The sequence below is a fragment of the Nannospalax galili genome, unplaced genomic scaffold, assembly GCF_000622305.1.
Source record: "Nannospalax galili isolate Female #2095 unplaced genomic scaffold, S.galili_v1.0 scaffold32, whole genome shotgun sequence".
Taxonomy (NCBI): domain Eukaryota; kingdom Metazoa; phylum Chordata; class Mammalia; order Rodentia; family Spalacidae; genus Nannospalax; species Nannospalax galili.
The window spans coordinates 473551-496605 of NW_008335297.1; the positions used below are offsets into that span (position 1 = coordinate 473551).

The following is a 23055-nucleotide window of genomic DNA, read 5'->3' on the forward strand; positions in this document are numbered from 1 at the left end:
TCATGCATCCATCCATCCTCCGTATACCCACCCATTCTTTTTCCATCCATACATTCATCTATTCTCCCTCCATACATCCTTCCTTCCCTAATAGTTAGTGAATAGCATTTTGTCTATGGCTGGAGTTTGCCAGTACCTCCTACACAGAAGAATTCCATGTGGTACAAGGCATTAAACATCTACCTGGCAATACTCAGCTCCCTCATCCAGGTGTTCTCCTCTGTGAACAAGGAGTCAGGTAGTTTGACTCTGGTCAAGATGTAGGAGCTCAGAACTGCATCTACAGAAGAAAGGCACTGGATAACTCTGGGTGCCCAGTGATGATTAGCTCTCCAACCTGCAGAGCACCTCAGGTTGACACTGTCTGATCTGCTCTTCTCTCTCCACCTCAGCCATCTTGAAGGTGGTGTCCTCCGTCCTACAGCTCGGAAATATAGTCTTCAAGAAGGAAAGAAACACAGACCAGGCATCCATGCCAGACAACACAGGTATGTGTCACCTGTTCCCAGTAACTGATGGCTTCAGGAATGAGAGAGAGGGGCCCGTTCAGTAACTGGTGATATAATCATTCCTCTTATCCAAGCACACAGGACAGCATAGCAGAGTCTGAGAGGAAGCACTTTCATAAAACTCTTGTTATATTATAATTATTTGTCATTTATTGTTGTTGCTTTATTGTTATTGGTTCTTTTAGACAAGGTATATAGCTCAGGCTGGCCTAGAACTTCCAGTCCTCCTGCTTCAGCCTCCTGAATGCTGGAATTGCAGATATGGAACACCAATGATTCAGCATTTCAGGTCAGACAGATCCTCAGGGGTCATCTCTTCTGAAGCCCTACACTGACTTGTTGATTGAATTAATATTTCCTGAGCAGCTACAATATGCCAGATCCAAGACAGAGCAAGAAATAAGCCAGCCCATCCCTGCTTATGATGCATACAGTCTTTCTGGGGAGACAGGCCTCAAGTTTCCCTGCAAATGAGGGGTGCCAGACAAAACACAGGAGAGCCAGTTAAACACAGGTTTCAGATAAGCCATAAACACGTTCCACTACAAGAATATTCAGTGGGGACTTGATAGATGACTCAGCAGTTAAGAGTACTTGCTGTTCTTCCAGAGGACCTGAGTTCAGTTCCTTACACCCATGTTGGGTGACTTACAACCACCTGCAACTCTAGTACCGGGGGGTCTGTATTAGTCACTTTTCTGTTGCTGTGACATAACACCACGGCCAAGGGAGCTTATAAAAGAAAGAGTTTATTCAGCTTATGGTTCCAAAGGGACAAGAGTTAATCATGGTGGGGAGGCATGGCAGCAAAGGTGGCTGGAGGAGGAGCAGAAGCTAAGCACTCACATCTTCAAGGAGGCACAGGAAGCAGAGAGTGACTTGAGATCCTGCAAGGCTTAAGAACTCTCTAAGCCCCCAATGATGTGTTTCCTCTAGCATGGCCACACCTTCGAAACCTCCCCAACAGTGCCGCCAATTGGAGACGAAAAATGAGAATGCCTATAGGGGACATTCTCATTCAAACCATCACAGGATCCAACACCCTCTTCTGATCTCTGAGGACACTGCACGTACATGTGCATGCTCACAGACAGACAGACAGATACACATATCCACACAGAAATTAAAATAAATCCTCAAAAAAGAATGTTCTAGGTCATAGTTAGACTATAATTATATATGGGGAGTTGATAGATGACTCAGCAGTTAAGAGCAAAGTTTCTTATTCATCTGAAATTCATACTTAACTGGGAATCCTGGTTCCCACCCTGGGATTTCTGCTGCTTAGGTCTGACAACCATACTGGCATATATGCAGAACTGTCTGCTTTGACGTTGTCGGATTCTCACCATTCTTGGTGGCAGCTGGAAATACAGGTTTCTGGGTTTTGGGGTACCCCAGGTTGTACATTGTGTTGCTTTTTCAGCCCCTCCAAAGATCACCACATTGGATCTATATTGTATATTACCCTCTCCCAAATATAGCACATGAATAGGATCTGATCCCTAGGAAAGACCTTCAGAGAAAGAGACATGAAATGACAGTGTTGCAAAGCAGTGGGGAGGGGGGAACCCTAAAATAGTCACTGTCTGCCTGACATGCACACCCTCTGAAAGATGCAGGAGTCTGTGTGCAGGAAAGCAGCTCATGGTAGGGTTTCATGGCTTTATTTAAGTTTTTAAGTCTTTTATTATTTTATGTATATGAATGTTCTGCCTACAAGAATATAAGTATACCACATGTATGCAATGCCTGTGGAGGCCAGAAGAGGACATTGTATTCCCTGGAACTGGAGTTATGGATAATTGTTAGCCACCATGTGGGTGCTGGGAACTGAACCCAGGTCATATGCAAGAGAAACCAGTGCTCTTAACCATGGAGCCAGCTCTCTAGCCCTTTTTTTTTTTTTTTTTTTTTTTTTCATTTTTATTTTATGTGTATGAGTGTGTAAGTGCACTCAGGTCATGTCATACCAGTGGATGTCAGAAGAGGGCATCAGATTCCCTGGAACTGGAGTTACAAACAATTGTTAGCCACCATGTGGGTGCTGGGATTCAAACTTGGGTTTTCTGCAAGAACAGCCACTGAGCTATCTTTCCAGCCTCCCTTATTTAAGTTTTTAAATGCAGAAATACACACAATAATATAATAAGCCACATCTTTGACTAAAATAGATATTTACAACACTTTTTTGAGACAGAGCCTCACATAGCCCAGGCTGGGTTCAAATTCACTATGCAGGTAGGGATGATTTGAACTTCTGGTCCTCCTGCCTGCAACTCTTAAGTGCTGAGATTACAGTGTGTCACCATGCCTGAATAATATTTCTTTCTCTTTAAAGGGAAATAAAACAGTATTAGATGACCCCCACTTCTCCTAGTGGTACTCCCCTCTGCTTGTTAAATCACCTAAGATGCTTCTTTTTTCACATAGCTGCTCAGAAAGTTTGCCACCTTGTGGGGATTAATGTGACTGATTTCACCAGAGCCATCCTGACCCCACGTATCAAAGTTGGACGGGACGTGGTGCAGAAAGCTCAGACCAAAGAACAGGTAATGCCGATGTGGCCATTTATGCTGTAGAACCTTCCATCTACTTGCCCATGTGACCATCTGTCATCCACTTCCATACCATCTACCCACCATCCATCTACCTATGCATGCATCCACTCATCCATCCATCCAACATCCATCCAACCCAGGAATCTACCCATCCATCCATCCATCCATCCATCCCAACATCCATCCAACATCCATCCAACATCCATCCAACATCCATTTACCTGTCCATCCACTTACCTTCCCATTCATCTATCCATCATTCATCCACTCATCCATTATCTACCTACCCACCCATCTACCCAACATCCATCTTTCTACCCATCCACCCATCTAACCACTTATCTATCCAACATCTATCAATCTATTAATTATCCACCATCCATCCAGCCAGCCATTTACCTACCCATCCATCTATATACCATCCACCCATCCATTTACTTACCTCCCCACCCATTTATCCATTCAGCCAGCCATCATGCATCTATTTACCCATCTACCATCTCTCTACCAATCCACTCATCTATCATTCATCTACCCACCCATCCTATATCCACCCCCATCTACCTACCCATCCATCCATCTATCTCTCTGTCCCTCCATTTATCCATCCATCTATCCACCAGCTCATCCATCCACCCATCCATTCATTCACCTATCCTATCCATCCATCCATTTTTTGAAATCCCATACCAGCTTTTGAGAATCCTACTAAATAAGAACAGAGGCCCTCACACATCCCTTTACCTTGATCTCTAGTTGTGGGTGCAAGGATAACCTAGAGACATTACCTGTGGAAATGTCCAGCCCTCTAATTGATCCTGGGCTGGAACAGGTTGCACAAATCCCTCTTGGGAGCTCGGGAGGTGTTTCATTATCCATCTGGTCCTTAAGTCTGACCACTCTCCCTTCCACTCCCCTGCTAGCTGTAGAGTTGGAATATTTTCCCATTTTATTTTTAAGGACTGATTAAAGGTAGGGGAAGAATAAACAACTGAACCTTGTGCCTGGTTCTAGTGGCAATGTCACCCTCACTGCCCCTGCAGGCTGACTTTGCCATAGAGGCCTTGGCCAAGGCCACCTACGAGCGCCTTTTCCGCTGGATTCTCAGCCGTGTGAACAAAGCCTTGGACAAGACCCATCGGCAGGGAGCTTCCTTCCTCGGGATCCTGGATATTGCTGGATTTGAGATCTTTGAGGTACAGCCTGGTGGGATCATGGCAGGCGTTGTCTTGTTCCCCTGAGATGAGGCTTCCTGTTGGAGACATTATTATTCTGGAGAAAGGCATATAGGCGGGTACAACAGGGTAGGAAGCCATCTGGTTAAGGTTAGAAATTTGAGAGTGAAATCCAAAAGGGAATATATTGCCTTGTGTAACTTGGGTGGCCAGTACAGATGGCCAATAGGCAGGACCTGGTCACTTTGTTTTCTACCATATTGGCTCCATTGTCTAGCAGCCCTTCCCTGTGGTGCTGAGATGGATGCTGGAGCTCCAGACTGTCTCCTAGAAATCTTAACAAGAAAGAACATCTCAAGTCTGAGAGTTCTAACCCAGATCTTGAAGTATAAGTCTCATTGGTTTCTGGTCACTTGATTTGGGTCAATGTCAAGCACACTTTTTTTTTTTGTCTTTTTGAGGCAGGGTCTCCATGTAGCCCCAGCTGGCCTAGAACCCTGTAGAGAACAGGCTGGCCTCAATCTCAGAGATCCATGCTGGGATTTTCTAGTTCTTACCAAATTTCGCGTAGTGTAAGCAGGGCGCCTGAGTCCCACCTCCATGAGTTGAAGGAAATTTCTCAGAGAAAGAGAAGTCCTTGAGTTGACCAAGGAGGTCTACTATGGAATCACCTTGTCATTGAGGCGAGTTTCCTCATCTGTGAAATGGTGAGAATCTTTTCACATGGTTAGTTGATCTATATATAGATCACTGTGCGGGTGGAGAAAATAAATGCCCTAAAACCCAATACATGAGTGCCCTGTGAAATGGGTGTGGGTCACTTTTGCTAGCCATGCTGGACACTAGGCAGCCTCTGCTGAGTACTGGTCTTCCCTGGGTGCTGAGGTGGCAGGGATGAGCCCTTGAGAGAGCCATATCCAGATCGAGGCTGTGGGCTTGCCTGCCCTCTGACCTCACCCAGCTCACCCACCTGTCTCCTCTGTGTGCATGCGCAGGTGAACTCCTTCGAACAGCTGTGCATCAACTACACCAACGAGAAGCTGCAGCAGCTGTTCAACCACACCATGTTCATCCTGGAGCAGGAAGAGTACCAGCGTGAGGGCATCGAGTGGAACTTCATCGACTTTGGCCTGGACCTGCAGCCCTGCATTGAACTGATCGAGCGGCCTGTGAGTGCTTGGTGGTGAGGGTACCACTGCACATGCTCAGCTCATTTACTAACACCTGGTCTGACCATGTTTTCCATTCGGGTGGCTTCTATGGGAAGGTGCAAACTGAATCTTTGTGAGCTAGGTCACGCTTTCTGTTAACTCACGTTTATGATCAAAAGTATTTTAAAGAATTTTTCCCTCCCTTTTTGATTTTTGGGTTTACTTAAGACAAGAGTGACACTCTGGAGGTTGGAGAAAGGCTCAGTGGTTAAGAGTGCTTGCTGCTCTTACAGAGGACTGGAGTTTGATTCAGCACACATGCCAGGCAGCTCACAACTGCCTGTAATTCCAGTTCCAGGGGATCTGATGCCCTCACGTGGCCTTCATAGGTATCTGCACACACATGCACACACACATAAATAAAAATAAAATAAATGAGAAAGTCTCACTCTGTAGCTGAGCGTTACCTAGAACTCATTATATAGCTCAGGCTAGGCTCAAACTTGTGACAGTCTTTCTGCCTCAGCCTCCTAAGTTGAAATTACAGTTGTGGTGGTGCCCAGAAAAATATTTTAGTGATTCTGAGGTTAGAACCCAGGGCTTTGTCTAGGTTGGGTAAGTGCTATACCACTAAGTCACATCCCCAACCCTTTAAGAAATGTTTTATTAGCATGTATTCATTTTGTGGGGGGGGCAAGGTCTCATGTAGCTCAGGCTGACTTCAATTTCACTATGTAGCTGAGGATGACCTTGAACTTCTGATCTTCTTGCCTCTACCTCCCAAGTGCTGGACACAGTACCTGGTTTATATGTATACTACCATGCCCCAATTCTTCCATTTCTTTCTATTCCTCTCTTCTATTCATTAATTCCCAAACACAGATGTCTTGTTTATCCCAAATTCTTAGAGCCATAGTAGGTGAACAGTCAGTAATGAATGTTTCCTGAGCACCTTCTGTGTGCTGAGTCCCTTCTTTAGGGACTAGGGCTGTAATCGTGGACAAGACATATGCACCCTTGCCTCCTGGAGGAACAGATTGTGAAGCCACTGAAACTCCTGACAAAGCCAACACAGAGAGCAATCAGGTGATGCCTCTATGAGCCTGAGTCCCCAAAGTGGAGACCATTCCCACAGGGTGAATGGCACATGCCAACACCTCAGCTTAGATACTCTTAGACACAGGAAAGGTTTTGCTAAAAGGAATCCAAGGTGGATTTACAAGGAAGGAAAGCAACATTCATCTCAAGAGCTGTGCAGTCTGAACCAGGTGTGGTGGCTCACACCTGCAATCCCAGCTACTTGGGAGGCTGAGGCCAAAGAATTGCCAAGTTTGAGGCTAGTGTGGAAGGAATAGTTCTGGTAGCCTGGGATACAGTGTGAGAGCCTGTCTCAAAACAAAACCAAAACAGGTGGGGGTTCAGCTCAGTGATAGAGGGCTTGTCTAATTTGCTCTAGGCCCTGGGTTCCAGCCCCAGCCAGTTCCCCCCCCCCAAAAAAAAAACCTTTGTGGTGATGTTTGTCCACTGTCCAGCTGAAGGCAGAAGCAGGCATTGTGTTCTGTTAGTTCCTGCCATCAATCCCTCAAACTGTTGACTGGAGGGCAGTAATTTGACAAATGTAGGGATGGGGGAAGGAGAGCATGAATTCATCTTTTGTTTTAAGTCTCATTTTATTTTATTTATTTATTTTTTTGTTTTATGTGTATGGGTGTATTGTCTGCATGTATGTGAGTGCACCCGTGTCGTGCAATGCCACAGAGGTCAGATTCCCCTGGAACTGGAGTTAAGGATGGTTCATAGCCACCATGTGGGTGCTGTGAATCGAACCCAGGTCCTCTGCAAGAGCAGTCAATGCTCTTAACAGCTGAGCCATCTCTCCAGCCCCCATGAATTCATCTTTGATGCAAGCAAAATACGGTGACAGAGTCAGGAAGATGCCTGTGCATAACTTTGGGGAGAGGCAGTAAATTTTTGAGATAGGGTCTTAATGTAGCTCAGGCTGGGCCTGAGCTTGCTTTGTAGCTGAGGCTGACTTTGAACTCCAGATCCTCCTTCCTCCACTTCCCAAGTGCTGGGACTGTAGTCCTCTATCACCACACTTGGCTGTGTGTGTGACTCTTCTTGTTGAGCCTGAGGTGGGGATGACCCCCCCACCTGGTGGTGACCCTGCCCTCCTGTGTTCCCCAGAACAACCCTCCAGGTGTGCTGGCCCTGCTGGATGAGGAGTGCTGGTTCCCCAAAGCCACTGACAAGTCTTTTGTGGAGAAGCTGTGCTCAGAGCAGGGCAACCACCCCAAGTTCCAGAAGCCCAAGCAGCTGAAGGACAAAACTGAGTTCTCCATCATTCACTACGCTGGGAAGGTACTGACTGGGGGTCTCTCCAGGTGCTGTGTTGCAGGGGAGCCTGGGGTGGGTACTCACAGCAGGGGTACTTTGGCAATGGCTGAGAACACCAAAGACTTGTAGCAAGTCAATTCCCAACTAGATCCCATGTATAAGTTGTCTAAGCATCTGTAAGGGGTAGGATTTAGCATCTCTGATATATGTCAGCTGCAGTGACCAGCTGTTCTTTTGGGGGTAATTCTAAATCCTTCCTGCTACAAGTTGAACCCAAAAGGAAGGACCAACTGGAACGAGGGGACTAATGAGTCTTCTCTGGGATTTACCAAGTATTCCTGCCATTCCGATTTTGCTCCCTCTAGGGGAATCCATAAAAATGTCACCTCCATTATTGTTGCCAACATTGCCATCATCACCATCATGTCTTAGATGTGTGTGTCCTGGACAGTGCAGAAAAGTTATCACTTATTCTGACTTGTGTATTTATTTTATTGAACTCCACCCCGCCCCAGAATCCCCCGCTGTATCATGAGAACAGACAATGTCCCATCCATATGAAGGCTTGGCGGACTACAGCCCAAGGACCATATCTGGTCCACAGCTTGTTTCTGTTAATAAAGTTTTATTGGAGCACAGCCAGGCCCATTTGTTTCCATAATATCTATGGTTGCTTTGGTGCTGTAAGAGCAGAGCAGAGTCATTGTGACAGAGATGGCATGGCCCACCAAACTAAAAACACTTATACTCTATGCTTTTTGCGAAAAGTTTCTCGTCTCCTACCTTATATTCAAGGGAGCTTATGTTCCTTTAAGCATATACCAGTAATGCTTTTCTCAAGCTCCTAAGTATTTTTACCAGTCCCCTTACAGATCAGGCTTAGCCATCACCATATCAGCCCTTATCCCCACATAACCTACCAAAGCTGTGTTGTCAATAAAATTTAAGCATTAGGTAAGTCAAGAATTCCAAAAGACTTTAGTGTCCCCTTTCCTTGTGGCCATATATCAAAACCTCTGAGTTAGTAAGCTGGAGATGTAGCTCAGTGGTAGAGCATGTGCCTAGTGTAGTGGTGAGTTTTAAATGTCAACTTGCTATAACCTAGAATTGTCTGGGAAGAGTCTCAGTTAAGGGATTATCTAGATCAGGGTGACCTGTGGGTATGTCTGTGAGCGATTGTCTTGATTATTAAGGTGGAATGACCCACCCTGAATGTAGGCACATCATTTCATGGGCTGGTACCTGGACTGTGTAGGACAGGAGGAAGCTAGAAGCAGGCAGGCAGCATGGGTGCATGGTTCCCTCTGCTCTTGACTATGGATGTGATGGGACTTGCTGCTCGAGTTCCTGACTTGACTTCCTCAGGGATGGACTGTGACCTGGAAGTATAAACCAAATAAAACCTTTCCTCCCCTAAGTGGCTTTTGGTCAGGGTGTTTTACCACAGCAGCAGAAAAATTAGAACAGTTACTGTGCTTGAAGTCCAAGGTTCAATCCCCACTACTGCAGTAAAATTGATAAAATGAAAATAACCCCTCCAGGCTATAACAGTCACGTTCACCAGACAGTGGGAAAGAGGATCCTGTGCTTAATTAAAAACTAAGATTCTTGCCAAGCTTCCCTGGAATAGGGGGTAGTTGGGCTTTGCCACCGTTACCTTCCTTGGCTATTTCGTGGGTATGGTATAGGGCTCTGACAAAGGAGGTCATCAGAGGAGAGGGCTCCTGTGAGGCTCTGTGGGACACAGAGAGGCTTTTCCAGCAATGGCTACCACTGAATGCTGTCCTACTGTGTGCAGGGTCTATGAAACTCTGACCTGTTTATCTCTTCCTTGGTGTTGATGGGGATTCATCATGGCTGCTGTAAATGTTATTTCCTGTCTGATGTCTGACAGTATGGGAGGGAAAAGGGAGGGTTTGGGCCCTGTGCTGATGGGTGGGGTGGTTCTTGGCAGGTGGACTATAACGCAAGTGCCTGGCTGACCAAGAATATGGACCCGCTGAATGACAACGTGACTTCCCTCCTCAATGCCTCCTCTGACAAGTTTGTGGCTGACCTGTGGAAGGATGGTGAGCCCTTCTTCCCTGGAGGCTGCTTGGAGCTGGAGGAATGAACACCAAAGACCTTTATTGCCTCCTGTTGCCCTAGTTTCCACAAGTGCGCTAGGAGGGGAGGCCCTATGTGGACAGGGGAAAGGACTGGGCTATCATGGGCTAATGCTTTCATGTTGAAATAGCCTTGTCAATACAACACACAAAATTCCCCTCAGAGGGGATAGAAATGTATTCTTAAGCCAAGTGTGAGGGACTATGGCTGAGAAACACAGGTTCATGTTATCCAAATGGAATGCCTCAACAGAGAAATGAAGATTTTATAGTCACAGAATGAAAGGAAGTCATAAATCAAGGCATACTTAGGTACACTGATGGGACCATCAGGAAGGCAACTTAGAGCAAATCTGGAAAACTTCTCCTATAGGTCTCAGATGCTGTCTGATGATATTTGTGGTTTTGGGGGTGTTGGAAGCTGTGATATGCTAAGTTAAAACATTCTGAAATCTTTAACCTGATAGCCACAAGGATATTAGATCAGACACAGAGGTGGGCAAGGAATGGTTATTAAGGAGACTAGAGATAGCCAAAGATAATTTGACTCTGAATCTGCAGCAGTTTAACTCTTCATAACTGTAAACCTCTGATCTGTAGAATCTTTAACATATGACTTTTTTCTGGAAACTTTTGTTCATAGCATCTTCCTAGTTGAGGGATCTGAGCCCTTCCATAACAATCCTGGACCCACAGAGAAGGTCCTGAAATCAGGCCTCAGGATCACTTTTAAGTTTTATTTTTATTTTATATGTATGTTTTGCCTGCCTGTATATATGTACACTCTGTGTGTGCAAAGCCCACAGAGGCCACAAGAGGGCATCAGATCCCCTGGAACTGGAGTTACAGGCCCTGTAAGCTGTCATGTGGGTACTGGGAACCAAGCCTAGATCACCTGCAAAAGCATCCAATGCTCTTCACCTCTGAGCCACTTCTCCAGTCCCCAGCTTGTTATATCCAAAGCTGGGGCGGGGCTGTAGCTCAGTTGTCACAGCACTTGCCTAGTGTGCAGGAAGCCCTGAGCTGGATTCCCAGAACTGCATCAACTGTGGTGATGGCTGCTTCCTTTCCATTCTAAAGAAAGAAAGAACAGAACAAAATAAACAGAAGTACAGTGAGGATTCCAAGGACTTGGCTCTGTGGCGGAGCACTTGCCCAAAGCAAAGGCATCTCTGCTATAATGTAGTGATCCTGCTAATTCCCAGTCTGCCCAGCTCTCACATATGTGCCCAGTTCCTCCTGAGTGCTTGCTTTTTCCTAGAATGTTTTTTCCCCTGGATACTTGTGTATCCATGGAAAGGTGGTGGACCACCATACCCATATGGTCACTTACTTCTGGTCTCTGCTCAGATAGCACCTTATCAGATATATACCCCATCACCCTATCTAAGATCACTCCTCCCCTTCCTCATGTTTCCTCTGCTCTCCCCCTCCTTTTCTCCTTCCTCTCTACTTCCGCCCCCTTCCCTCCCTCTTCCTCCCCTCCCACTCCCCTTCCATTCCATTCCTTCCCTTTCTGTCTCTCTCCCTTTGTCCTTAGTTTTTCTGAGCATACCTGGCCACCTGAGATAGTGCATGCCATTGCCTGCCTCCTTCTGTTAGATACCCACAGCCCAAGAGCTGTGGGTGTGGGGGCTTTGCTGTGTCCCTAGGTACACATGTGGTAGGTTCTCAGTCCCTCCCTGTGGGTGGAGGAAGGATTGAAGGCTGTGAGACAAGGGTTTCCTGTGCTTCTACCCCATTCTTGCCCTAGGGTTAGATGCTGCTACTGCTGCCAATCATTTTTAATGATTCATTTATTTTTATTTTATGTGCATGGGTGTTTTGTTTTTTTTTTCCTGAATGTATGTATGTGCACCATGTACATGCAATGCCCACAGACACCAGAAGAGGGCATTTGATCCCTGAAACTGGAGTTACAGGTGGTTGTTAGCTGTCATGTGAGTGCTGGGAGCTGGTCCTGAGTGCTCTTAACTGATGAGCCACTTTCCTACTCTTAGAGGGGAAAACTGAGGCACAATATGATGCCAGGCCCAGGTTACTTAGACAGCATTGGGAGTGGAACTGGCTTCTGGGTGTCTATGGCAGCAGAGGAAGTTTTCTCTTCCCAGTATTCAGGTGCTCTCAGGGTTACCCAAATTGACACCATGTGAAGGTCCCTCCCTACCCTCTGCTGGAGGTGAAGATACTGACCAGCACAGGGAGGGATGGGGGACTGTACCCCCAGATGGGATCCCAGAGAGTTAACACCTATGCAGGGCACCTCCCTTGACTGTACCTTCACAGCGGGTCCCCTTGCCTGTGATCTAAGACTGATGTCCCGCTTAATGTACCCCACAGTGGACCGCATTGTGGGGCTGGACCAGATGGCCAAGATGACTGAGAGCTCGCTGCCCAGTGCCTCCAAGACCAAAAAGGGCATGTTTCGCACCGTGGGCCAGCTCTATAAGGAGCAGCTGGGCAAGCTGATGACCACACTGCGCAACACCACACCCAACTTCGTGCGCTGCATCATCCCCAACCATGAGAAGAGGGTGAGGCCTCCCCTAGCCCAGAGCTCCTGGCCATGGGGTGGCCTCAGGGGACTACAGGGAGGGGCCTGGGAGGCACTGAGGCAAACAAAGGAGGTAGAAGGCAGAAGAGGTCTGACTTAGGTTCCTGCCTTGAGTGCCCCCAAAGAAAGCCTGTATCTATCTACCACAGGTGGAAAGGTCTGAGTTTGGGGCCTATTTCCTGAGCCTTCAGGCAAAAGAGCAAGAGATTGTTTAGCTTGGGAGTTGTGTAGGTGTGAGACCACATATCCTTTCATCATTCCAGTAAATATTTGCCAAGCTGCTGTTTGTGACTGATGTTTGGGATACAGTGGTGGAGAAATCACTGGAAGACACATTTGACTGTCAGAACTGGAAGGGGTTACCATGGCATCTAGAAGAGAGGTAGATGTCTCCCCGATATACAGCGTTGTTCCCACAACAGAGAATTAACAAGCCCCAAATGTCATTGCTGCTGAGTTTTGGGGATACCCTTCCCTCTCGGAGAACTATGCACTCAGGCTGAAAACCATGATAGTAAATTATGAATACAAAGAGCTAGGGTTGCTGACTCAGCCTTGAGAACTTCACAAAGAATGTGAACTTTAAGGATGGGTAGACAGGCTGGTGAGATGATACAGTGGGTAAAGGCACTTGCCGCCAAGCCTGACAGCCTGAGTTTGATACCTGGGACCCACTTGGTGGAAGGAGAGAACTGACTCCCACAGTTGTCCTCTGACCTACACACACACACACAGTGGCATGCTCACACATGCTAAATAAGCAAATGTCGTAAAAAAGAATGGGTATGTATTAACTTGGTAAAGCACATAGTGAGGTATGTGTGCATACAAGCATGGTGCACTTGTAGAGACAGAAGACAGCCTCTGGTGTCAGTCCTTAGGCATCATTACTATTGTGGCCTAGAGCTCTGCCACATAGGCCAGGTTAGCTGGCCTGTGAGCTTCCTGTCTCTGCCCCTCATCTTGAAATGCTGGGATTACACACACGCACTGTCATGCCTCACACCATCACATATCAATATGAAACAAGGTGGTGGGGGGCTGGGAAGATGGGTCAACCATTAAAGCACTTGCCATCCGTGTGTGAGGGCTGGAGTTCAGAATCCCAGAAACCCACAGAAATCGTGGGAGGGCACGGCAGCCCTGCTTGTAGTTCTAGTCTCAGAAGAGAGACAGGAGATTCTCAGAGCAACCTGGCTGGGGAGATTACTCATATTAGTGACTTTGACTGAGAGGCCCTGCCTCAATGAATAAGGTAGAAGAATGAGTGAGAATGATTCCCAACATCAACACACACACACGGGCAAAACATAAACACACACAACCTGACTATACACTACATTTTTAAAAAAGAAAAAGTGATAAACTCAGAGATTTAGGGGGTACAAGCTGTAGGCTGGATGATGGCCAGGAAGTGAGGGAGAGGGTAGAAAGGAAGCAGCCCCAGTTTCTCGCCAGGAGGTGCTGGTACCGGGAGGAACAGTAGAGATTATTGGACAGATAATGCCAAAGGAGGGAAACCCAGGCATGCCAATGATGGGACACTCTTCCTAGCTGAGCCCTATGAGGGCCCCAGAGACTCACCGGGTGTGTTTTCTGGACCTGAGGCCTGAGGTATGCTGCTCCAGTGGTCACTTGGCTTCTTCTGCCTCCACAGTCTGGCAAGCTGGACGCGTTCCTGGTGCTGGAGCAACTGCGGTGCAATGGTGTGTTGGAAGGTATCCGCATCTGCCGCCAGGGCTTCCCCAACAGGATCGTTTTCCAAGAGTTCCGCCAACGGTGAGCCCGCTGGGGCTGGCAGGGCAGTGTGTAATGGGCCTGGATGGAAGAATGAGCGAAGGGGATGTGTTGGGTGACTTCTGCCCTGTGTTTTAAGCTATGAGATCCTGGCAGCGAACGCCATCCCCAAAGGCTTCATGGATGGAAAACAGGCCTGCATTCTCATGGTGAGCTCAGTCCTGGACCCTCCCTAGACATCCAACTGTGACCTTCCTGCTTTGGGTCACACTGCCAGTAGCTGCTCTGGGTGGGATGGTTCTTACACTTTACTACTGATCAAAGGACCAGTTGAAAGGTGCAACTCCTCTCTTTCCTCCCTCTGCAGATCAAAGCTCTGGAACTCGACCCCAACTTGTACAGGATTGGGCAGAGCAAAATCTTCTTCCGCACTGGGGTCCTGGCACACCTGGAGGAGGAACGAGACTTGAAGATCACCGATGTCATCATGGCCTTCCAAGCCATGTGTCGTGGCTACCTGGCCAGAAAGTAAACATGGTTTCCCACCTCCTAAAACATCCCCCAGATTTATGCCAGAAACAAAATCCAGTCAAGGGGGAGTTCCAGCCCCATGTTGTGACTCCCTGATTCTAAGAAGCCATCTGTTTTAGGATGCGTCCTTGATTGACAGTTGTAGTTGCGAGGAAAGAAACCCTTCCACTGAAACACGTGTGGTTGTAAATGCAGGAAGGGAAGAGCTGTAGCCAGTGGGCTCTAGCACTTTAGACTTTGGTTCTTATCCTTGATTCCTTAGTTGCTCAGGTTTCTCCTGAGCATAATCATTCCATGTCATGGAGGTGTTCGTGAAGTCCATGAAAGAATGCACAAAAGGCCTTTGAAGAGTGGTTATCACTTCAGAGGTGTTAGCCTATGGCAACATGTCTGAGGAAAGACTGTTGGCTCTACCTCTGCTCCTATGTCCAAATGGGATTCATAAAGTAGAACTTCAGGGGCTGGAGAGATGGCTCAATGGTTAGGAGCACTGGCTGCTCTTGCAGAGGACCTGGGTTCAGTTCCCAGCACCCACATGGTGGCTAACAATCAGGTGTAACTACAGTTCCAGAGGATCTAATGCCCTCTTCTGATCTCCGTGGGCATTGCCCGACGCGGGTACACTTACATACATGCAGGTATTATACTCATACTACATAAAATAAAATGAAAATAATTAAGAAAATATTTTGTAAAAAGTAGGATTTCAGACATTGTAATGGCCCATCTGTTCTGCTTGGGAGACTAGGTAAGAGTTCAGATTCCTCAGTGAGAGACACCCCAAAAAGAACCACAGGAATGGTGAATTCTGGAGTGTGTGCTATCTCTGAGTATAGATCACACTTCATCTGCAGAGGCCTGACCGGGTCAAGCTGATTATCAGATGGACTCAAGATAGTTAATGGTAGATTTCAGGAGCTCTTGGTCTAGCATCAGACCCAATTTGTTAAGTTTCAACACTAAATTCTGTTGCCATCATTCCTGTCTCCAAAATAACTATTAGTGTTTATTCTTTTTTTTTTTTTGTCTTTGAGGCAGGGTCTCCCTGTAGCCCCAGCTGGCTAGCCTGGCACTTGCTATGTAGACCAGGCTGGCCTCGATCTCACAGAGATCCATCTGCCTCTGCCTCCCAAGTGCTGGGAACTAAAGGCATGCACCACCATGCCTGGCATTACTATTTTATTCTTAAGTGTACCCACAGCCAAGATAGCAACCAACAGACATGGCAGCCAACATGTCAGAAGGGGCTTGGATCTGTGTTCTGTCCTTTTTCACACTCAGAAGTCCTTAAAGAATATAGTGTTGGTTTGGTATTAAAGTCTAAGATTTCTGAAATACTACGAAGGAACAAATAGGTTTGTCAGAAACTCAGCTGATACAACTAGGGGTGTGAAAGATCCCTGTAGGAATCATAGAACATACTCTATTTCTTAGATGTTATTTCCACCTAGGATTCTGGGGTGTTTTGTGAGCCTTGAGTCTCCCATGCCTACTGAGAAAGGCTTTCAGAGTCACCTGAAGGGGCTGAGCCCATATAATATGCTTGTGTTGACGTTTAGAAAGATCCTGGATGGAGGGAATGGGAGATGTCCTTGCAGGGAAGGGTGCCTCAGACTGTAAGGAAGTATGCTTGGCCAGCTGGCGTTCCTCACGGCTCCCTATCACTCTCCCCAGGGCCTTCACCAAGAGGCAGCAGCAGCTGACAGCCATGAAGGTGATCCAGAGGAACTGTGCCGCCTACCTCAAGCTCCGCAACTGGCAGTGGTGGAGGCTCTTCACCAAAGTGAGCATCTGTTTCCACTCCTTTTCAGAAGCCACCTGACCTTCTCCAGCCCCTTGGGCTCTAGATGTGGAAATGGAGGTGGTCCAAGAGGCTCTGGAGCTGAGAGCCTGAAGTCAGACCTTACATGCTGGTGACTCTCCAGAACCCATAAGGTTCTTTGGCTTGTGAGTGACAGCCATGACCCTAAGGGAGATCATGGAATTTGTCTCACCTCAAGGACCCCTCTTACTGCCCCGTGTAGCAAAACCACTTCTCTGTGCAGCCCCTGGCAGCCACTCTTCTGCCTCCCTTTCTGTGCCTCCATCTCAAGAACTCTATGTACAAGAACTCTATGTACGTGCTGCCTTTGGGGATTGGCTCTTTCCATTCAGCACGATTAAGTGGGGCGCCCCCTCCCCAGCTTGTTGCATAATTGGCAACTCATTTTTTTCCCCACGATTGGCAATCAGGGTCTTTTGGCACCACTGGCTTGTGCATTGTCACTGGATCAACATATTGGTTGCACAAGGACTTTCACTGGCTGTTGACTGGGATTCCCTTATGTGCCCTGGAGTATGTAAATTGGCACACATCTTTTTCTCTAAGGAAGTATTATTGAGTGCCTGCTGTGTGCCTGGTGTGTGCCAGGTGCTGGTGATACAGCTATGAATGGGCATCATAGCCTCTGGTTTCATGAATATTCCAGCAAACTGGAAGAGCAGGTGGTAAACAGACACAGGACCAGATAGTGTCAAGTCATGCTAGGCGCACAAAAGGAAGCCATGGGTTTCATTGGCATGGGCCGGGGGTGCCAGGCAGGGGCATGACAATAGGGAGTGGGACAAGCTGGAAATAATAAAACTGAGGGGTATCTGCTTTCTGAAAACATCCACCACGAACCCAAACTCTGAGACACTATCCGGAGAAAGCTGCCTTCCATAAAGGAAAGCCAGAACCCAGACCCTCTTTGTGCCTTTTTAACAATGGCGACATTTCCTCAGCAGACTCACTGACTCGCTCCTCAAAGGGAAGAACAGTTCAGCTGCTAAAAACAAATGAGGTTGTACAGACTGATGAACAGCACAGAGTGAGAAACAACTTGTGACTTTAAATGATGAAAGCAGAATATAAAAGCAGGCATGAGTTTGAGACTAGTTTTTAGACATAGGAAAAAAGACTGGAAGGAAACGCCCAGCCTGGCAGTGACTCTGATAGGGAGACAGCCAGTGAAGGCATTCTCCCCTTGCAAAGAAGCGTGGCCATCTCCAGTAATAGTGTCTCTTGGCTCTTTGTCCTTTCATTTTGTTCTAATAAGGTGCTCTAAGAGTTCCTTAGGGCTGGAGAGACATCTCAGCAGGTAAGAGCATTGGCCGTTCTTGCAGAGGACCTGGGTTGGGTTCCCAGCACCCACATGGTGGCTAACAACCATCCATAACTATAGTTTCAGGGGATCCAACGCCCTCTTCTGGCCTCCATGAGCATTGCATGCCCAGGAGCACTGACATGCAAGCAAAACATTCCTCCACATAAAAATAACTAAACAAAAATTAAGAGTTCCTTGGACTGATGTCATTCAGTGATAGAGTGTTTGCCTAGTGTGCAGACAGCCCTGGGAGTATCTCCAGCACTGCAGAAATGAAGCAACAAAGGTCCCTCACCCTGACTGTTAATGGTCTGGACTCTGTAATCCTGTGTTGTGAGTTGTCCTGTGTATTTTAGGAGCATCCCTGGCCTCTACCTACTAGATGCTAGTAGAACTCACTACCCAAGATGCAACAACAAACAATGTCCCTGACATTGCCCAGTGTCGCCTAGATGGGTGTTGGGAAAATAGTCCACCCACACTCCTGTATGACAAGAATGGGTCTCTGGCCACACACACTAATGATGGCTGTCTACACATATGTAGGTGAAGCCATTGCTCCAGGTGACGAGGCAGGAGGAGGAGATGCAGGCCAAGGAGGAGGAAATGCAGAAGATCAAGGAACGGCAGCAGAAGGCAGAGACAGAGCTGAAGGAGCTGGAACAGAAACACACGCAGGTATGGAGAGGCCTGCAACTGGGACTGAGGGGCCAACAGCTCAGCCAACAGTGAGACCTGGGTTCTCTCATTGGCTACCTCCCACCCCTCCACAGCTGGCTGAGGAGAAGACCCTGCTTCAGGAGCAGCTGCAGGCAGAAACAGAGCTGTACGCAGAGGCTGAGGAGATGCGTGTGCGGCTAGCAGCCAAGAAGCAGGAGTTGGAAGAGATCCTGCATGAGATGGAGGCCCGCCTGGAGGAGGAGGAAGACCGAGGGCAGCAACTGCAGGCTGAGAGGAAGAAGATGGCCCAGCAGATGCTGGTAAGATGTGGCAGGGGCAGGTAGTGGAGGGGATAGCATCACTGGACCCAGGACTAGAGAGATGGCTCAGCAGTTAAGAGCACTGGCCACTCTTGCAGAGGTCCTTGGTTTGGTTCTCAGCACCCACATGGTGGCTAACAACCATCTGCAACTCTAGTTCCAGGGAATCTGGTGCCCTCTTCTGGCCTTGGTGAGCATTGTGTGACATGGGTGCACTTACATGCATGCGGACAGAATATTCATACACATAAAATAAAAGTCAATAAACCAAAAAAGAATCACTTGATCCTCAGTGCACATATATGATGATACATTGTCCCTGCTGCTAGAGGATGAAGAGACTAAGGCTAGGAGGATGGCCATCTGCCCCAGGCCACAGAACTAGAACAGGGACTGAACACAGGTTTCCTCAAGAGCCTGCTTTGTCTTACTCTCCCATCACCTGTATGCTGATACCCTTCCTCCTGTCGGCAACCTGGTGTGTAAGGTAATTATATTTGATAGCTATCATTGTGTAACAAAACAGGCCAGATGTAGCAGCTTGACACAGTCCATATTTATCTCAGTAGTCAGGAACTAGGAAAGGGCTGGGTAGCTCTGGTTCAGGGTCACTCCTGAGGTTGGCAGTCAAGATGTCAGCCAGACCCAGTCATTGGAAGGCTCAACTGGACTGGAGAATTGACCTCTATGTGGCTCACTCTCATGACCGTTAGCAGGTGGCCTCAGCACCACAGCCTGTAGAATGTTCCATGGAGCTGCTTGGGCTTCCTCATGACATGGCAATGGGCCACCCCCAGAAGTAGGAGGGAGAAAGGCATGATGTCTTTTATGGTCCATTCCTCAGAGGTTACAATCTCATTTCATTTGGGTTGGGTTGAGTCCTAAGCTCCACCCACACTCAAGGGACAGGGAAGTAAACTCTGCCTCTGGAAGAAATAAGCATCAAAGAATGTGTAGAGTATGGCACCCACTCCCACGGCTGAGCAAGGCAGAGTAGCCCACAGGAGCCTCCCTCTCCCTCTTTCTGAAGGAGACCACAGTGCAGGGCCTCCTCAGGCCTCTGCAGTGGTTGGCCCCAGTCTCCCCTAGTGATGTCATTCCTTTCTCTCACCAACAAAGGACTTGGAGGAGCAGCTGGAGGAGGAGGAGGCTGCCAGACAGAAGCTGCAGCTCGAGAAGGTCACAGCTGAGGCCAAGATCAAGAAACTGGAAGATGACATCTTGGTCATGGACGATCAGAACAACAAGCTGTCAAAAGTGAGTGGTGGAGGGCAGAGCCAGGTGGCTTCAAGGTAAAGGCACTTACGCCAAACCTGATGAACCCGGGATCTCCACATGGGTGAGAGAAACGACTCTTACAGGTTGTCCTCTGACCTCCACATGCACACTATGGCATACATACAAACACATACATACACAATTGGGGAGGGGGACTGTGACATGCATACAAACAAACATAATAAGTAATAAATTTAAAAAGTATTTATTTTGGGCTGGGCGTGGTGGCGCACGCCTTTAATCCCAGCCTTCAGGAGGCAGAGGCAGGCGGATCTCTGTGAGTTCAAGGCCAGCCTGGTCTACATAGTGAGTTCCAGGCCAGCTGGGGCTACAGGGAGACCCTGTCTCAAAAAGACAAAAAAAAAAGTATTTATTTTTATTTTATGTGTATGAGTGTTTTGCCTGCATGTATGTAAGTGTACCCATGCCATACAATGCCCATGGAGGCCAGAAGAGGGCATCGGATCCCCTGGAACTGGAGTTCTAAGTGGGTGCTTGGAACCAAACCAAGGTCCCCTGCAAAAGCAGCCAGTGCTCTTAACCACTGAGCCAGGTTTCCAGCCCCTAAAAAAATTTTTTTTTTAAGCAAGCGGGGTGGAGTTTGTGCATTACACGCCAGGCTCACCCAGGGCACAGTACATCCAGTACCAAAGGCAGAAGCATCCTGCCCAAATGGGGACAAATGGTCACTTTGGTTAGTAATCATGAGCCAGCTGCACTGAGGATAGGGTTCTTTCATTCAAGCTGGTATCAGCTGGGCCTCTCCTGCGGGCTAGGCCCTGTGTAGATGCAGAACACGCATGGAGCAGGAGGGTCTTGCCTTTTGGACAACTTACATTCTAGTGGGAAGCAGGTAGCCATTACCATTGTGACCAGAGCTCTGAAGATGTTCATCTGTTAGAAGGGGATCATTGGGGGATGGAGAAGGGGAGTCAGGGAAGGCTTCCTGGAGGAGGTGACATTTAAGTAGAAACCTATGAATTGTGAAACAGTTAGAAATGAATAGTTGGCCCACTGTGCAAAAGCCCTGAGGCAGAGACAAGCTGTCACGTGGTAGAAATGGGAAGGTCCCTTTAGCTGAACACGAGTGTGCAGAACAGAGTGGCATGAGTGAGAAGTACCAGCCCAGAGGCTCGTAAAGAGTCCTCCACCATGCAGAGGCTTCTCTGTCAACTGTTCACATAGAAATTGCCAAAAGTAGAACAAAGATTGTGAAGGGAAAATAAAAAGCTACCGCAATTTCTTTCTCTGTCCCCAAAGGAACGAAAGCTTCTTGAAGAGAGGGTTAGTGACCTGACGACAAATCTAGCAGAAGAGGAAGAAAAAGCCAAGAACCTCACAAAGCTGAAGAACAAACATGAGTCCATGATCTCAGAGCTGGAGGGTAAGCGGGCTACAGGAGAGGGCTGGGAGGGCAGGAGAGAGCCAGGCAGGAGTCAGCAGGAGAGGGGTCAGCCGAGAAAAGAAAAAGGATTGCAGGTCACAATGGAGCTTTCTCAACTGTAAATGGGATGAAGTCTGGCCATTCCCAGGGAGATGGATGGACCTGGAGATCACACACTACATGAAATAAGCCAGGCCCAGAAGACATATTTCCTCTCAAATGTGGAATTGAGATTTTATGTTTTATTTTTCTGTTTTCTTTTTAAAATTACTTTCACTTAGGTATTGTGGGTGGGCAGGACAGGGTGATTGCTACAGTACACAAGTGGAGGTTGGCGGACAACCTTGTGGAGTTGGTTCTTGCCTTCCCTCGTCCTGTGGGTGGGACTCAGGTGTCCGTCTTGGTGGGATGTGCTCTTGCTGAGTCATCTCATCTGTCCTATTTTATTTTATTTTATTTTATCTTATTTTGTGAGACAGAGTTTCATGTAGCCTAGGCTGGCCTCAAGCTTCCTATGTAGCGAAGGTTGGCCTTGAACCCCTGATCCTCCTGCCTCTACTTCCCAAATGCTGGGATTATAGGCATGTGCACCACATCCAGTTTATACAGTGCTGAGGATAGAACCCAGGGCCCTTGTGCATACAAGGCAAGTACTCTCTCAACCGAGCTACATCCCTAGCCCTGAATGTAGATTTTTAAAAATATAGACATTGGGACTAGAGAGATGGCTCAGCAACTAAGCAGCATACTGCTCTTGCCGAGGACCCAAATTCAGTTCCTAGCACCCATATCAGGTGACTCACAACTGCCTGCAACTCCAGCTCCAGGGGGATCCAACACTTCTGGCCTCCATGGGCATCTGCACTCATGTTCAATTACTGCCCCCCATACATGTATAAGTATACCTAATTAAAACATGTATAAAAAAATAAGGGGGCTGGAGAGATGGCTCAGTGGTTAAGAACACTGACTGGTCTTGCAGAAGACCCAGGTTTGAATCCCAGCACCCACATGGCAGCTAACAACTGTCTGTAACTCCAGTCCCAGGGGATCCGACAGCCTCTTCTGTCCTCCGTGGGCATTGCATGACACAGGTGCACTTACCTATATACAGGCAATACAATACACACATACACATAAAATAAAAATAATTAAAACATTTAAAAATAAGTCTTTGAAAAATAGACATATAAGACATGAAAGTTAAAAGGAGGTTATGTGGGAGAGAAAGGGTGTAAGGGAGGAATACGTGGGGGGCAGAGGTGAGGGGAGAGGAAGGGGAAAGTAGAAAGGGGCCTATTTGGGGAAAGGGGACCAGCTGAAGAGGGGAGGGGAGACAAGAGGAGTTTGGATCCTAACACCCACATTGGGCCACTCACAAATGCCTGTAACTCCAGCTCCAAGGAGTCTTCTGCCTTCTTCTGACCTCCAAGGATACCCTCACACACATGTATGAATACACTCCGCAGACACATACACACACATACATAAAATAATTCTTTTTTGTAAATTTTTAATTGAATTTTTGTGTATTTCATACAGAACATCTTAATCTTAATCATCTTTATACCTCCATCCCCACTGGCAGCCTCCCATAGCCCCCACCCCACTGGAATTCATACATAATT

General features: G+C 47.5%; 1 protein-coding gene across 2 annotated transcripts in view; it reads left to right on the top strand.

The window, feature by feature from the left end:
• The window catches only part of Myh11 (myosin heavy chain 11), a 116515-nt gene that overhangs the window by 67460 nt on the left and 26000 nt on the right, over positions 1 to 23055 (top strand). For both annotated transcript variants that reach the window (XM_017797344.1, XM_017797343.1), the window contains 15 exons: positions 393 to 488; positions 2943 to 3061; positions 4114 to 4266; positions 5241 to 5414; positions 7584 to 7757; positions 9688 to 9802; positions 12179 to 12372; positions 14050 to 14171; positions 14269 to 14338; positions 14497 to 14657; positions 16335 to 16443; positions 18332 to 18463; positions 18559 to 18765; positions 19885 to 20022; positions 21304 to 21427. In XM_017797344.1, the coding sequence (XP_017652833.1) occupies positions 393 to 488; positions 2943 to 3061; positions 4114 to 4266; positions 5241 to 5414; positions 7584 to 7757; positions 9688 to 9802; positions 12179 to 12372; positions 14050 to 14171; positions 14269 to 14338; positions 14497 to 14657; positions 16335 to 16443; positions 18332 to 18463; positions 18559 to 18765; positions 19885 to 20022; positions 21304 to 21427 (2088 nt within the window). The remainder of the gene's footprint in view (positions 1 to 392; positions 489 to 2942; positions 3062 to 4113; positions 4267 to 5240; positions 5415 to 7583; positions 7758 to 9687; positions 9803 to 12178; positions 12373 to 14049; positions 14172 to 14268; positions 14339 to 14496; positions 14658 to 16334; positions 16444 to 18331; positions 18464 to 18558; positions 18766 to 19884; positions 20023 to 21303; positions 21428 to 23055) is intronic.